The sequence below is a fragment of the Bradysia coprophila genome (genome assembly GCF_014529535.1).
Source record: "Bradysia coprophila strain Holo2 chromosome X unlocalized genomic scaffold, BU_Bcop_v1 contig_20, whole genome shotgun sequence".
Taxonomy (NCBI): domain Eukaryota; kingdom Metazoa; phylum Arthropoda; class Insecta; order Diptera; family Sciaridae; genus Bradysia; species Bradysia coprophila.
Window position 1 is genome coordinate 570,418 of NW_023503307.1, and position 15,862 is coordinate 586,279.

Consider the following 15,862-nt stretch of genomic DNA (forward strand, 5'->3'; position numbering starts at 1 on the left):
AAAAGAAGTATACAGATATCACAAAAGTTTGTACACCAAGATTTGCACTTAAATTTTTTATACTAATTTGAATCTAACCTCCTACTGGGTGAATCTCGCACGGTGCGAAATTACCCTCATTTGGGTGAATCTCGCACAAGTACAAAGTTCGTTTTTTTAATGTTTAATGCCGGTATCACAATATTTAAAAAAATGTTAGCAGACTCCGGTATCGCCGGTATCTCACATCAAATGCATCAAATGTGCCGGTATCCCAATATTTTGTTTTTACAAAATGTTAGAAGATACCGGTATCTCACATCAAATGTATCAAATGTGCCGTTATCCCAACATTTTTCTTTTACAAAATGTTAGAAGCTACCGGTATCTCACATCGAATGTATCAAATGTGCCGTTATCCCAACATTTTCCTTTTACAAAATGTTAGGAGATTCTGGTATCTCACATCAATTGCATCAAATGTGCAGGTATCCCAACATCTTCCTTTTACAAAATGTTAGGAGATACCGGTATCTCACATCAAATGTATCAAATGTGAACGTATACCAACATTTTCCTTTTACAAATTGTTAGGAGATTCTGGTATCGCACATCAAATGCATCAAATGTTGCAAATGTTAACAAAGTATACACGGAATGTCTATTATCGCTTTATGTGACCAAATTCAAAAAACGAAACTTGATTGGAGATATCGCAAGGTATGGTCTAATGTCAAAATTTGTATGAAGCGGAGGAAATAGCGATTTCATATAAAGAAACTCACCTATCTCAATGGTTTTCATTGAAAGGTGAGTTTGTAACTGGTTTGTACACACATTGACAATTCCAGGTTCCAAAATTTGTATTTTACCGCGTTGCTGGTATAGGTAAATGATGCGAGCCATTTTGCTAATTCACGACACTGCGACATATTTTCGACGTTCGATGACATGAGTCTTTGACAGATCCGATATTTACACGTCATAAGAAGTTGCAACTTTTTATGTTATTTGTATTGAACTGCCGATAAATTAATTTCCTTTTTATAAAATTAAATTTCTATAAAACTAAAAGATACCATGGCTCGTCCCGCAAACGCAGAAGTTGACGAACTGTTCGAAGTTAAAACATATTACTACATTGGAGCTTATCAACAATGTTTGAATGAAATCAACAAACTTTCGAGGGTAGGTTTGACATTGTTCTTAGAACAGTTGGAATACAATTTAAGTTACTAGGGAATTGACTCGCCAAACTCTGCGAGTCAAGGTCCGAGTAGTATATTAGATGACACTCTCTCACATAATAGCGCATTTCCGTTGATCCCTCCAATCACTAATTGTTAACACAATTTTTATGTTTTCATCAGCTCTCATCCATCGAAAAGGATTGTTTCATGTGGAGAGCATACATAGCTCAAAATAAGCATCGTGTGGTATTGGATGGTATTAAGTTAAATGAAATCGATGCAGATAATGTACTTCAAGCGGTCCGTCGTGTTGCCGAATATTTCTCCAATCCGGGTAAACGCAACGACATCGTGAAGTATTTTGACGAAAAGTTTTCGCAAAATTTCGACGATGACAATCGTCCAATGTGGTGCGTTGCTGCTGGAACGGTTTACTATAACGAAGGACTCTATGAAAATGCTTTGAAGTGAGTATGAGGTTTTTTAAGAGTTGATACGATCCTTTATGAAACAGCAGATGTGCTGGTTTTAATGGACCGAGTCACCATAAATTGATATCTCGGAAAAAATTGTATTCTTTTGTCCAAAGATTTTGTAAAAGAAAACCATTTCGCCTCTCTTCGTAGTGAGTTCGTACGGTCTTCATTGTTTTCCTCTTTTTTCGTTAATTACAGAGCACTTCATGGTCAATTCGACTTGGAATGTTTGGCACTGACACTCCAGTGCTTATTGAAAATGAATCGCACAGACTTGGCCAAGAAAGTGTTGGCTAAAATGCAGGAAAAAGACGATGACGCCACATTAACGCAACTAGCTACTGCTTGGCTGAACATTCAGATTGGCGGCGAAAAGCTGCAAGATGCATACTACATATTCCAGGACTTTTGCGACAAATTTGTCCCAACCAATATGCTGTTGAACGGTCAAGCTGTTTGCTATATTGGCCAGGAAAAGTATGAGGAAGCTGAACAGGCATTGCGAGAAAGTCTGGATAAAGATCCGAATAACTATGACACTCTGATCAATCTCATTGTGCTATCACAACAAACGGAGAAAAATCAAGATGTACGTAGGCAAAACGTGACGAGCATGACCATTTTATCAACGAATTTTAAATCACAATTCTGTTTCCACAGGTCATTGAACGCTATCTATCCCAAATCAAGGACTCCCATCGAAACAGTTGTCTGGTTTTGGAAATGGAAAAGAAAGAACAAGAATTCGATCGTTTATGCATGAAGTACGAACCGTCTGTTACGACAAAGCCTGAAGTGGATGTATTGTAAATATTCCTTGGACTTTTGTTCCCATATTCTAATTGAGATAATAAAATGTTAACCTCGATCGGAAGGACTTGTATTATGCGATTGATCCGCCACATATCGAGAATTGAACTAGGAAAATAAAAAACAACATTTCAAGATTCATATAATTTCAGATTCGTTTCCAATTCATTTTGACCGGTTCTTCCTACCAATTAAAACGATTTTCCTTGCTTCATTTTCTTAATGTGAGCATTACGAATAGCATAACGTTTGAAAAATTTAGCAAGTGTCTCCACTGATACCTGATGTCCTTTGATTGGAAGCAATGACGATGAGCACGTGTGCAACTGCAAAATGATCCCTTCACCACTGGAATCAATATCGTTGATAGCCCCTTCAACATCATCATTTAATCCAGATTGCCAGGCTAGACGATTGTCTTGTACGTTTAGATAGTAATAAGATCGTTCGCCATTATATCCATAATTAATGATGAATTCTCCATCCTGAATCGAAAATTTGGCGTTTAGCATGGTTTTGGTTTTCGATTTATGTGAATTGGCCAAAGGTTGTTCAACTGATAATGCGTTGTTGGGTTGACGTATTCTCTTCACGCTGGTGTCGAAGAAACCAAGGGTAATATCCTCCTCTAAAGCTCGCTGGTAGTTCATTAAATTTGTTCACAATCAAGACGGCAATTTTATCTTTCATGAAATGATCGTGAAGAACATCCGTGGGAACTCTAATGCATTTGAGTAAACCAATGTACAGTCCAAGCAAATTAATCCATTCGTCCTGGGTCTTGCAATTGCCAAAACCATAATCTTCTATTGTTTGCTTGTTAGACGGAAATCCATCGTCAAAAACGTCGATCAACAGATAGTCGACAGATCGAAGACGTTTTTGAGGCGGACATTTCGTAAAACGTGTGTCTAATGTTTTACAGTCTAAGCTACAGTATCTTCCTTTTCGACAATGATCACAAGTGAATGCAATCCTTCTATCAATCCTTCGCAGCTGTCACATTGCACCATGATTGAGAAAATGTTTCAGTTAGCACTTTTACCGATATCAAGAAATTAATTTACGGCAAAATAGTTGATATTTATTTCGTGCAGTTTCTATCACACAATGACACAAAATGCATTTTCAGTGATGTAATGTAGTTAATTTAGAAAAATTCTGAAAAATAATCCAGCTCACCACATTAATTGCTAGGGTCGCTAGATTTTTGAAAAATGCCAAGCGGCGCTTCAGGACATTTATCATTTATCATTTAATAGTATTTTTTAGGCACATGCTATTCGCAGTCAACTGCCAATAGTCAATATTGATGCTATTCGCAGTCAACTGCCAATAGTCAATGTTGATACTATTCGCAGTTGACTGCAGTCAATAGTCAATATTAATGCTATTCGCAGACTAATTCTGCCTTCACATTGATAAGAAATGATTTTGCGCAGCGCAGTCAACTGCCAATAGTCAATATTGACACTATTCGCAGTTGACTGCCAATAGTCAATATTAATGTTATTCGCAGACTAATTAACAGAATAACAGAATAACATTAATATTGACTGTTTTTAGAATTTGTGATTAAAGTTTTGTAAAGGGGCGCAAGAGTCTGAACAATCTCAGTTTGTAATAGGCAGCAAAAATCTGTAATGTCACAGTTTGTAAAAGGGAGAAATAGTCTGCAACGTCACAGTTTGTAAAAGGGATCAACAGTCAAATAATACAATTCGTAAAAGGGAGTGCCAATCTGTACTGTCACAGTTTGTAAAAGGAATCAACAGTCTGCAATGTCACAGTTTGTAAATAGGAGCAACACTATGTTATGTCAAAGTTTGTAAAAGGTATCCGCACTCAGTAATGTTACAGTATGTAAAATGGAGCGACAGTATATAATGTTACAGTTTATAAAAGGGTGTAACAGTCTGTAATGTCAAAGTTTGTAAAAGGGATCAACACTCTGTAATTTTACAGTTTGTAAAAGGGATATACACTATGTAATGTTACCGTTTGTTATTATATAGGGAGTAACACTTTGTAATGTCACAACTTGCGAAAGGGGTCAACACTCTGTAATGTTTTAGTTCGTAAAATGGATCAACAGTCTGTAATTTCACAGTTTGTAAAAGAGATAAACACTCTTTAATGCTACCGTTTGTTATAGGGAGCAACACTCTGTTATGTCACAGTTTATAAAAGGGATCAACACTCTGTGTTACAGTTTATAAAGTGGAGCCACAGTCTCTAATGTTATAGTTTGTAAAAGAGAACGACAATCTGTAATGTTACAGTTTGTAAATAAAGGGAGCGACAATCTGTAATGTTACCGTTTGTTATAGGAAGCAGCACTTTGTAATGTCACAGTTTGTCAAAGGGATCAACAATCCGTAATGGTACAGTTGGTAAAAGGGATGATCAATCCCTAGTTTTACAGTTTGTACATGTGACCAACAGTCTCCAAAGCTTATACAATGGATAATCAGTTTCTTTCGTTGCATTTGGCAATATATATACTTTACAAATTATAGACCAATTCTCATTTTTTGACTGAACGAATTTCCTTTGTTTTAATATAAGTAACAAACCAACAATCTTCCCAATTGCTCTACTTTTATTTTAGAAGATATTTTTAGTTATTTACAATTTTTCAAATAAGTTACTGTGAATAGCATCAATATTGACTATTGGCAGTTGACTGCGAATAGCAATAAAATTGACTATTGGCAGTTGACTGCGAATAGCATCAATATTGACTATTTGCAGATGACTGCGAATAGTCACTTCGTATTTTTTACAGATGTTTCAGCAAAACGCATATTATTTGGTCGCACAATATCTGATTTTAAAGATTTTTTTAATTTTTGTGTGAAAGAATCAATTTTCCCGGGCCTTTTCGTAGCCAGTCTGGCCTTGAAGATAACAACATTGAATTTTGAGACTGTTACAATGTGTTCGTGAGATTATGATGAGTAAATTCTCGACGCGCCACATTTCAAATGAATGAAATCCATTCGTTTAAACTGACATCACTGACTATTTTTACATCGCACACTTATCGCATCGAGAAAGAGTGTGTGTGCGTGCGTGTAATGAGTGTGTGTGTTTTTTTTAAATGTTTATCTGAAACGACAATACTTCGATATTGAATGCCAATGTTTTTATATCTCTTGTGGTCTTGTTGTCTCATTGTTCCCTTATCGGAGTCCATTTGTGAATGATTTGCGGCAGTGTTAATCTTATTGTTCTGCTTAGTGCCTACAGTGCCTCGTATTACATTTTGTCATGAAGCAAGTTCGTCAACTACTTTTAATCTCGTCTTCTAAAGTCCATGGACATGAATTTCTGCATCATGCAAGAAAAGACATAGACAACTTTTGTACCAAGTAAGTGATTCTGTCGGCTCGACTTACAAAATACGTCACTTTGTGAGTAAGCTGATTAAAACATTTTACTGATTCATCAGAAATAACATCTTGCGAATTCTGTTCGTACCATATGCGGCACGAGATCACGATGCATACACTGATAAAGTGGGGACGGCACTCAAAGGATTCGGTAAGATTTAGGCAATGAACTCATAGAAAGATTGTTATCAACTGTTTCACTTAAGGATATGAAACGAGTGGCATTCACACATACGAGAATAAGATCGAAGCAATAACGAATGCCCAGTGCGTTTTCGTTGGTGGCGGAAATACCTTCTTGTTGCTGAAAACCCTTTACGAACTGAATTTGGTCAACTTAATACGGGAACGAGTTTTGAACGGAGATTTGCATTACATGGGCTCTAGTGCAGGAACGAATGTAGCCACAAAATCCATTAAAACAACCAACGATATGCCAATCGTTTATCCGCCCTCATTCGATGCTATCGGACTGGTGCCATTTAACATAAATCCTCACTACTTGGACGCGGATCCGAGCAATACTCATCAAGGGGAGACCAGAGAGACGAGACTAAAGGAATTTCACGAGTGTAATGACACTCCGGTATTAGGTTTACGAGAAGGCACCGCTTTATTGGTTGATGGAGAGAAGGCCGTTCTGCTGGGAGAATTTAATGGCAGACTTTTCCGAAAGTAAGTTTTTCCAATTGTCGGTAACGTAACGAATTTTGTGGATTTTTCTTTTATATTTACAGGGGTGAAGAAGGTCAAGAAATTAAGCCGAACACCGATTTGAGTTTTCTGCTACAATGGAGAGATTAAACCGTCACATTTGATTGATTTGAAACAATTTGAATAAATTGTATTGCTAGCTTTATCTATTGAAAATGATTGTTTTTATGAACATTGATAAGAGTGGCTTGTTACAAAGATCCAAGTTTAATCTAAACATTAGGGGTAAACTCGTTAATAGCCTGTGTGGAAACTGAGAGTTGTTTTTGCATAAGCAGCTAGCAGACTTGTAGAACAGACACTTAATCGGGATAAAATACACTTTATCAAACAGACATAGCAAGTATATCTTGTATCACGTAACATTACGCATATTTCTCTCTCGTTTTCTGATGATCGGTAATTATTTTGAAATCGGTGCAATAATTCCTATGTCTAAACCCATACTAGAAAGCAACCTAAGTAAGATGACGCTTCCTCTAACGACATTCAGAGAAAGCCACTTTACTTCGTCTACGACGATAAACTGAACTTATGTGAAAAATTACTGATTTTATAACTTGTCTTAGAACGTGTAAATGGTGAAGAAGGCTTATTTAGTACAGTGTGAGTACAAAAAAAAACAGAGTGTAATAAGTTTTGCTATTTGAGAGTTCTGCGTGCAATAACATTGTATTCTCTCCCACCCAGGGCGTATTATTGGAAACTTTAATTCCGGAAAAAAATTCAGAACTTTTCAAAATTCTCAGAAGTAGAAACCCTACAGTCTAAAATTACCCTGGAGGACAGCAACTTGGATTTGCTTTTGCGATAAACAATCAATTGAAAAATATTGTTTTTATGATGGAAGAGACTATTGGCACCGGGTGCCAATAGTCTCTTTATAATACTGTGGCTAATGGCACCAGGTGCCAATAGTCTCTTTATTAAACAAATGCTAATCGCACCCGGTGTATTATTATTATAAAGAGACTATTGGCACCCGGTGACATTAGCCACAGTATTACAAAAAGACTATTGGCACCCGGAAAAATTAAAATTTGAATTAAAAATCCAGGTATTTTGAAAATAAAACTTTACGAAATGTAACATAAAGGCGGATTGTTCGATCCTGAGAAATTCATCGTTTTACGAAATGTAACGTAAAGGTATCGAACAATCCGCCTAATAGGATGAATTCCCTAAGATCGAAGAAGCTACCTTTACGTTACATTTCGTAAAAAGAATAATGTCTTAGGACGGAACAATCCGCCTAATTTTAGAATTACATATGCAATTGTGAAATACTTCAATACATTCCAATTTCGTATGAATTTTCCAATTTAACACAAATTTTAGATGACCTTATCACAACGTTCCCCGCAAGTAGTACTCACTGAAGGAACAGTGATTGGATCCGTAGAAAAACTACCGAATGGTAGTTTCTATTATGTATACAGAGATATACCATTTGCCGAACCACCGGTGGGAAAACTTCGTTTTGAGGTATAAATACTATCAATCAAAAATAGATCGACATATTGATTGAACATATCTAGGATCCCATTCCTCTAACGAAATTTCCTGAAAACATCTTAGATTGTAAGAAGGAAAGAGATGTATCGATCCATAAGGACTTCATCACTTCCAATTTAATTGGATCCGAAGACTGCTTACATCTCAATGTTTATTCCCCTGTATCACCAGATGATGTTGCAAATGCCGATAAATTAGCAGTTTTAGTTTTTATACACGGCGGAGCATTTGCGTTTGGTAGTAGTAACAGTGAATAGTAAGTTATATTCAGAGATGTTTAAGGCCTTCAAACATGGTTGAAATTTAATAGCTACTCTCCCGAGTATTTGGTACAAGAAAATGTGGTTGTTGTTACACTTAACTACCGACTTAGAGTGTTAGGGTTCTTGTGTTTGCCTGAAGCGGGTATAAGCGGAAACGCTGGACTTAAGGATCAAGTAACTTAACCATGCCATAATGATAACGCAAAGACAAATAAACAAATAGACACTTCATTTTCCAGTTAGTAGCTCTGAAGTGGGTACATAAAAGTATTTCGAATTTCGGTGGCGACGTCAACAATGTCACGGTGCGGTATTTAATACAGTCATGGAACCCGATTATCTACAAACACCATCGACGATGCTGTTGTCACAAGGGTGTCTGAAATCCGTGATCTCGGCGTTGTATTGGATCGGAAGCTCAGCTTTAACAGTCACATTGCAAAAATAGTATCGGAAGCTTATTCGTTACTTGGATTTCTTAAGAGAATTTGTTTCGACTTTCGGAATGTTAAGGCTCTGACGAGTATCTATAACGCTCATGTTCGTTCTCATCTCGAATATGCATCAGTGATTTGGAATCCGAGCTACGACGTGCACAGTGATAAGATCGAATCAGTTCAAAGGCAGTTTGTCATGTATGCCCTCAGGAGGACCGTAAAACGTGATTCTGAGCACAGGCTTCCACCGTATTCTGATAGATGCTCTGCACTGGGTTTGGAGACTCTGGACAGGCGCCGCACCAACTCATGCGTATTTTTCGTTTACGATGTGTTATCTAAGTTCATCGATGCTCCTCAGTTGCTTGACTGGTTCAACAATATCAGAAATACTCGGTCACATGGTTACGGGCTCAGAACGATGACATTTTTCCAGAACATCTTTCATAGAACCAATTATGGATCGTCCGAACCCATCAACTCGGCCTCCAAATTGTTTAACAAGGTTAGTCATCTATGTACGAATGGAGTGTCGAGAGAGGTTTTCCGGTCACAAGTAAGAGCTTTGAGCGCAATTTGGCACCCGTGTCAAACTATTTGAAGGTCTTTCTTCTCCAACTCGTGCTTTGCTAGGTGGGCGTTATGTCATGAATTTTTGTCTTACTTTTTATGTATCTGAATTCAGGGACGTGCCACTATTGTCTTTTTATCAGCAATGTTAGATTATAACTATATGGTAAATAAATGTTTCAAATCTAAAAAATCATGGATTGAAGATAATACAAATTCTAGCAAAGACCATCATTTCAGTTGTTCGGTGGAAGTTCTGGTGGAGCAGCGGTAGGTCTTCACATGCTGTCCGAAAAGTCACGGTAGAGTGATTCCGAATATATTCGAGAGATTATTAAATTTGGAATTATATCCAATGTCACAGCAAATACTTCCATAAAGCTATATGTCAAGGTGGAACGTCATTGGATGAATGGCTTATTCAACCTGATCCGATTGGAAAATCAAAGAAATTGGCAGAACTGTTAGGCTTTAAAGGTGGTTCACAAGTAGAAACTTTAGGTAAGTTTAAAGCTTCACATTTAAAATATTTAAAACAATGTCAAAAATAATTGTAGATTATTTGCGAAACGTTAAGGATTTAAGTGGTTTCCAGAAGCATCTCCTTACTGTCTCCAGTGCAGATGAAAGGCGTCGAAACCTTTCTATATGCTTCAAGCCATGTGTTGAGCAAGAAACGGTTGATGCTAAAGATTCTATAAGTCTCAAATATTTTGAGAAAAGAAATTTGTCATTACAGTCGAAAGCTTTCATTTCAAAGCTACCAATCGAATTAATGAATCAACCAAATTTTATCAATATACCAGTTATGATCGGTTACAATTCGGCTGAAGGCATTGGCGTTCTAAGTAGCAAATACGAATCACTGCATGTGTACGAGAGGGATTTGAGTAGGATAATACCCAGATCATTGAGCGAATCACCTACTGAATGGGAATCTCAGAAATTGGCTGCGGAAATTCGAAAATTTTATTTCGATGGACAACCGATAACAGAAAAATTGTTGAACGAAATGGTGAAACTTCAAGGCGATTACCATTTTGCAATAAGTTCTAATCTCTTTGCCGAAATTCATTTTAGAAAACAACCTAAGTAAGTTGACGATTCCTCTAAAAACATCCGTTAAAATTGATAATTTCAGTTCACCACTTTACTTTTACCGATTCGCGGCGATGACGGCGAACTAAATTTTTATAAGAAATTTTTTACTTCCAAAGTGAAAGCTTTCGAACGTGTGAAGGGTGCTTGTCATTACGACGAAATTAATTATTTATTTGCGTGAGTATGCAGAGTGTTCTACGATAGCAACGATCTGAATTACCAAGCACTCGGACCTAGAACTGAATTTAAATAGAGGACCTGCTCTGCGCAGTAGCCAGAATTTCTCATAATATTTATAATTTTGCCGATAGATCTTCCAAGTTCTGATGCTTGGTATTTCAGTGCATTGACGAATAGGGGCGCAGATGGTAGACCAGTATTTAGAAATTTTAAAAGCGCCACTTACAGTACTCTACTGAAAATATTGTAGTAAATACAAACCAATTCAATTCCATATTCTTAGTTCAAAGCACGTGAAAGCTGACCGCTCGGAAATGTCAACAAGCACAAGAGTAGCTAAAAAAATGTGTAGAATGTGGACGAATTTCGCCAAATATGGGAGCCCAACTCCAGCGAATGATAAGTCGTTATCAATTAAATGGGATCCAGTGAAACCTACAAAAGATGGTGAAAAGTTCATTTTAGAATATTTGGAAATTGACGATGAGTTTTGGATGCGAACAGATCCAGACAAAGACAGAATAGAATTTTGGAGAAAATTGTATCAGAAGTGGAATGGAAGTTTTATTAGACCGAAGTTGTAAATTGATTTGCATCAAAAAAAAAAATAAGGAACGAGTTGAGTATACTCATTCCAATCGCCCACACCAGTTGGTATAATTTTAATCTAGCCGATGAATTGGAAAAGTTTAGGGTAAACAGGTCAGTTTCGGACCCGTTTTTAATCCTAGTTTTATCTCTTTCAAGCACACATTTGTTTAACTGGTAAAGGTCTTGTAACTGATACTAAAACTTCGTATGTATCCTGATTTCGGATGCCTAAAATAGATACGGCTAGTGCAGAACAGCATTCAACTGACCTGTTTACTCTACATCATTGGGTAATTTCCAAACATTAATTATAATTGTTGGTGGTATATGGGATTTTTTTCGAACAATAAAATCGAGCAATCGATCACAGGTTTTATCGATCTACTTCGAGGTTTCAATGTATAGTCAAAACTGATTTATATTTTTCACAGCCTTTTGAAGTAGTTGCTAAGGAAGTTGCAAGAACCATTTTACTTTTACAAATTCTGCAACTCCTTTTGCAGCTACTTCAGGCGTAGTAGTTGAAGTTGTTGCAAAAGTTGTTGCTGAAAACATTTTCCTTTTACGAATTTTGCAACTCATTTTGCAACTACTTCAGGCGGGTATTTTTCACAGGCAATATACCAAGGAATAGAGTTGATCAATCTATGTTCTTCTGCCTATTTTTGTCTATAATAAAACCTAAAAAGCCTACTTGGGAATTTTATTGGCAAAGCCCGACCCATTTTCTGTACTTTTTTCTAACCTAAGAATTTCGGTTTGGAAACTAAACTTGCCCGAGCTCAATTACTGATTAAAACCTCGAGTCCAGACCTCCAAATTAAAATTTGAATTTTTGTTCATATTGAGACGATTTCTCATTGTTTGACAGTAAACGGAGAGGTAAACGGACTGTGCTTTATTGATGACAGCATACGTAATTCTCTGTATTCCTCGTCTGAGTGTCGCGATCATTTGTGACAATATTTGCCATTAATAAATCGATCGTTTAACACAAAATGAATCAGTTAAATAGCGCAAAGCCAATCCTCTATTATGATGACATTAGTCCTGTTGTCCGGAGTGTTCTGATGCTGATCGATGTGTTAAAAATTGATGTGGATCTCAAGTATATCGACTTATTTAAAGGCGAACATCGATCCGATGAATTTTTTCAGGTAAACATTATACAGCCAAACATCCCTTCAAAGCAAAATTTATTCATTCACTCGCAATATCAACAGATATCGCCCAACAGAACTGTACCGGCACTGAAGCACAACAATTTTGTGATCACGGACAGTCATGCAATTTTGATTTATTTGGTGGAAGAATTCGGCCAATCAGATTCATTGTATTCTTCCGATAAGATGACCAGAATCAAAATCTTAGACCTATTGTTTTTCAACGGAACGAATTTATTCCGAAAAGATTCCGATCTGATGACTGAAATAATAGCCAAAACACTGACTGACATGACACGGCACTCGACAAAAGTTCTTGAATGTTATGGATCGTTGGAAACATTCCTTACTAACTCTAGTTTTGTAGCTGGAAATGATGTAAGTTGAGGGAATGGGATGGGAACAAGGATTTTTTTTTTTAATTGTTTCAGATGTCCATCGCTGACATTGCAATCGTAGCTACACTCAGTACATTAAATTTGGTTCTTCCAGTGGATGGTGTAACATTTCCGTTGTTGAAAAAATGGTTTGAAGAGATGAAAAAATTCCCATTCTATGCAGCTGGAAATGTTCCAGGTCTTCAGAAGTTAAGAGACATTGTACAACATCGATCAGATCTACCAATTGGTTTGGTTGATTGAAAGTATGTTACCGAAGCGGAAGAAGACTATTTTTGTATAATTATGTTTCATAGAGACAGAATAGAGTTAATTTCAGTAAATATCAATGAAAATAATTTTGTTGGGGAACGAGACTGCATTTGCACCTGGAGCCACGTCTAATGTTAAACCCTAGGTGCCGCTTCTCTTTAAAAATAATACTTTTGCTTCTTCTACAGGCAACTTTCTTTTGAGTGTAGTAGATGGCCGTTTCATGTGGCGAATGGCGTAACTTTTAAACGTTTCCCGGAGATAAGAGTATATTAAAAATGAATTTAATAAACTGAAATAGAAGTGGACTTGACGAAAGTCTGTTCTTGATGCACCGGAAGAACTATGCCGATAACTGACCCTTCACACTGAAATTTTAATAATATTTTTCATTATTTTACCGGGTCTAACAATGTAGTCCTACAGTTTTGACCCTATAAAGTCCATATACCCAATGTGCTTCCCTATGTTGCATGTACATCGATTCATTTTATGTAGAACTATCATTGATCAGACTGGGTAATCTACCAAACCTTTCTATATTCTCCTCTCTTCTCTATCAATTGCTAATACTGAAGGTTCTACGAAAACATACTTAGAATATCAATTCTCCAGCTCCAAAACTGCATTACTGTATTAATGGCAAACTGTTTTTTTCAGTTTGAGAACCTTAAAATAAAATAAGAGTTCACTTGCGCGAAAAGTGGATGCACAAAAATATTCGCGAAGAGGTTACTCTATACTCTATATATACATCGTAAAACGTTTCGAAACCATCACAGAAATGAATACAATAAATTTAGTGGACCTGGCTAAAGTACGCATGACAGCGCCATAATAAACATTCATTTTATCTTATTTCTTATTATCCTCTCTCAAAGAAAGTTGTTGTGACTTGACATTTTACCAAAGTAAAAGAATTAATCGGAGGTGAAGTTTTGCCGATAAAAGTGAATGTAATGCAAACGATTACGGTAATTGAACATGGTCTTATTGTTGTGTGTTGCCCATTAAACTTATTAGTTACCTCATACATAAAAGGTGTACTTTCATTGCGTGATACAATGATTTGTGATAATGGATTTCTATAGATCGATATTTTTAGCTACGTGCGAGATAACAAACTTTATGTTTCTGTTTCCAAATAGGATCTGTGTGACCAGGGAAAGCAAATTGTCAGTCCGTTCTTTAAAGGAGCGCTGGATACACTGAGTACAATGACTGGAATCGGTGGGAAGAGTAGTGCACCAGTTTCGACTGAAGTGGTCAAAAAGGCACAAGAGATGTCGCTCGCGAAAAGTAACATCTTCAAGAATCTATTCGCATTCGATCGACAGCTTATACGACTTGCTGGAATATCGGGAGCCATAGCTGTTGGTCTTGGAGCCTATGGTGCTCATGGTAAGATTGCTTTTGAACATCGTCTTATCGGATATTTGTTTGATATAATATCACATAATGTGTAGTGGTAATGATGAACGACAACATTCCCGAAGTGCAAAAAAATTCGTTCAGAACGGCCAGCATGTATCACTTTTTCGGTACATTTGGACTAGTTGCCTCATCAATGACGAAATATCCCGCCGTGGTAAGATTGTTGAAATATTTTTTTTATTAATTTGAACGACGTTGAAACCTTTTTGCGACATTGAAACACAATATGTCAAAATATATGACGTTGAGTATATAGAAGTTCATTGCTTCAGTTCAACGAAATGATAAAGGTTGTCCGTTTTGGTTGCAAACTGTGACTATACTAATATACTATGTATGCGGTGACTACAGTCGGAGAAATATAGATTTCGGGATTTTTAGAGATATCATCGTTTCTCTAATTCTATCAATTGTCATTTGAAATAACATGCGAAATGACAGAATACAGAAAAACGATGAAGTATCTTAAAACCTCGAAATCTATATTTCTCCGATTGTAATATAATATCCAGATCGAGGGCAACATCAGAGGTATAAATGCAGAACTGCCTCATACTGAAGTTTTGGTATTTGTTCCAAAAGAATCAAGGGATGCTCTGCTGGTCTACTTCTGATACAATTTCGATAATGTCATCCAAAGTCTAATTCGTTGTTTCGCATTACAGTCTGGAACACTAATGGCAATTGGGACGACCATCTTTTGTGGGGCGTGCTATTACTACGGTTTAACAGGTTTGATTTAAACATTAAAATTCGATTTGATTCTAAATTTGACTTTCATAGGAGATCCATCTGCACGAAAAGTCGCTCCATTCGGTGGAACTGCACTAATCGCAGCTTGGATATCTTTCGTTTTATAAATGTGTGTTATTGGTGTAAAATAAATAAATTATTGTCTAAAAAATCCCGATTTCCAGTAAATAACAGTGGTATAAGTTAGGAAGGAGGGAAAACCGGCGTAACGTCATTTGTGAACGGTCCCTATAGAAATAATAGTATTTACAGTGGCAGAGTGTTACTTACAAAAACACATAGGTAACATTAGGATCACTTAATGAAAAAGAAATCCTCAAATATCCACTGACAGTGAGGCACTTATTTGCTTCATAAGTTTAACGCAAAAGAAACTCTGTGCAGAACTTACGCGGAGCACACGCAAGTAGCTAATTTTCAGCAAAACTTCTTTGCCACGAAAAATAAAATTTTGTTTGTCGGACGTTAATAGCACTATGGGCACAAATGATGACATAGTGCTGTGGATAGATATCGGTGCCTTGAGTACGAAACACGCATCGCAATGACGTATGAGTAATTTTTGTCTTTCGTCGTGCTTGTAATAACGATAGGTTGTGAAGACCTTTGTGGTGGTCACTGTACCCTAGATACATGCTGCA

The 15,862-nt window shown here is 36.7% G+C and overlaps 5 protein-coding genes across 6 annotated transcripts; all 5 read left to right on the top strand.

Moving 5' to 3' along the window:
- The first annotated feature begins 937 nt into the window (after positions 1-937).
- LOC119068733 (coatomer subunit epsilon) lies at positions 938-2,531 on the top strand. The gene is made up of 4 exons (XM_037172430.1): positions 938-1,167; positions 1,350-1,636; positions 1,844-2,234; positions 2,306-2,531. Exons 1-4 carry the CDS (start codon positions 1,060-1,062, stop codon positions 2,453-2,455), a joined length of 936 nt encoding a protein of 311 aa, XP_037028325.1. The 5' UTR covers positions 938-1,059; the 3' UTR covers positions 2,456-2,531.
- A 3,033-nt stretch (positions 2,532-5,564) lies between these two features.
- LOC119068734 (probable alpha-aspartyl dipeptidase) lies at positions 5,565-6,720 on the top strand. The gene is made up of 4 exons (XM_037172431.1): positions 5,565-5,829; positions 5,910-6,001; positions 6,057-6,525; positions 6,588-6,720. Exons 1-4 carry the CDS (start codon positions 5,729-5,731, stop codon positions 6,652-6,654), a joined length of 729 nt encoding a protein of 242 aa, XP_037028326.1. The 5' UTR covers positions 5,565-5,728; the 3' UTR covers positions 6,655-6,720.
- Positions 6,721-7,902: 1,182 nt separating this feature from the next.
- LOC119068932 (esterase E4-like) lies at positions 7,903-11,325 on the top strand. The gene is made up of 8 exons (XM_037172797.1): positions 7,903-8,049; positions 8,103-8,335; positions 8,390-8,516; positions 8,582-8,647; positions 9,590-9,651; positions 9,714-9,850; positions 9,907-10,441; positions 10,914-11,325. The coding sequence occupies exons 1-8, from the start codon at positions 7,903-7,905 to the stop codon at positions 11,212-11,214; spliced, it is 1,608 nt and encodes a 535-aa protein (XP_037028692.1). The 3' UTR covers positions 11,215-11,325.
- A 767-nt stretch (positions 11,326-12,092) lies between these two features.
- On the top strand, positions 12,093-13,111 carry LOC119068735 (glutathione S-transferase E14). The gene is made up of 3 exons (XM_037172432.1): positions 12,093-12,378; positions 12,445-12,762; positions 12,816-13,111. The coding sequence occupies exons 1-3, from the start codon at positions 12,220-12,222 to the stop codon at positions 13,023-13,025; spliced, it is 687 nt and encodes a 228-aa protein (XP_037028327.1). The 5' UTR covers positions 12,093-12,219; the 3' UTR covers positions 13,026-13,111.
- A 730-nt stretch (positions 13,112-13,841) lies between these two features.
- LOC119068736 (transmembrane protein 256-like) lies at positions 13,842-15,364 on the top strand. 2 transcript variants are annotated; one of them, XM_037172434.1, is made up of 5 exons: positions 13,842-14,008; positions 14,183-14,435; positions 14,501-14,622; positions 15,134-15,200; positions 15,252-15,364. In XM_037172434.1, exons 1-5 carry the CDS (start codon positions 13,994-13,996, stop codon positions 15,326-15,328), a joined length of 534 nt encoding a protein of 177 aa, XP_037028329.1. In that variant the 5' UTR covers positions 13,842-13,993; the 3' UTR covers positions 15,329-15,364. The 2 variants fall into 2 exon arrangements, with proteins under 2 accessions (XP_037028329.1, XP_037028330.1); XM_037172435.1 differs by having other exon boundaries at positions 13,927-14,075.
- Positions 15,365-15,862: the final 498 nt, after the last annotated feature.

Bases quoted from the DNA above. Each gene is read 5' to 3' on its own strand.
- LOC119068735 (XM_037172432.1), top strand. From the start codon at position 12,220: ATGAATCAGTTAAATAGCGCAAAGCCAATCCTCTATTATGATGACATT. The intron at 12,379-12,444 runs GTAAACATTATA...CAATATCAACAG, and splicing joins GATCCGATGAATTTTTTCAG to ATATCGCCCAACAGAACTGT. The intron at 12,763-12,815 runs GTAAGTTGAGGG...TAATTGTTTCAG, and splicing joins GTTTTGTAGCTGGAAATGAT to ATGTCCATCGCTGACATTGC.
- LOC119068736 (XM_037172434.1), top strand. The intron at 14,436-14,500 runs GTAAGATTGCTT...CATAATGTGTAG, and splicing joins TGGAGCCTATGGTGCTCATG to TGGTAATGATGAACGACAAC. The intron at 15,201-15,251 runs GTTTGATTTAAA...TGACTTTCATAG, and splicing joins CTATTACTACGGTTTAACAG to GAGATCCATCTGCACGAAAA.
- LOC119068734 (XM_037172431.1), top strand. From the start codon at position 5,729: ATGAAGCAAGTTCGTCAACTACTTTTAATCTCGTCTTCTAAAGTCCAT. The intron at 5,830-5,909 runs GTAAGTGATTCT...CTGATTCATCAG, and splicing joins ATAGACAACTTTTGTACCAA to AAATAACATCTTGCGAATTC. The intron at 6,002-6,056 runs GTAAGATTTAGG...GTTTCACTTAAG, and splicing joins GACGGCACTCAAAGGATTCG to GATATGAAACGAGTGGCATT.
- LOC119068733 (XM_037172430.1), top strand. From the start codon at position 1,060: ATGGCTCGTCCCGCAAACGCAGAAGTTGACGAACTGTTCGAAGTTAAA. The intron at 1,168-1,349 runs GTAGGTTTGACA...TGTTTTCATCAG, and splicing joins AAATCAACAAACTTTCGAGG to CTCTCATCCATCGAAAAGGA. The intron at 2,235-2,305 runs GTACGTAGGCAA...CTGTTTCCACAG, and splicing joins AAACGGAGAAAAATCAAGAT to GTCATTGAACGCTATCTATC.
- LOC119068932 (XM_037172797.1), top strand. From the start codon at position 7,903: ATGACCTTATCACAACGTTCCCCGCAAGTAGTACTCACTGAAGGAACA. The intron at 8,050-8,102 runs GTATAAATACTA...GAACATATCTAG, and splicing joins TGGGAAAACTTCGTTTTGAG to GATCCCATTCCTCTAACGAA. The intron at 8,336-8,389 runs GTAAGTTATATT...GAAATTTAATAG, and splicing joins GGTAGTAGTAACAGTGAATA to CTACTCTCCCGAGTATTTGG.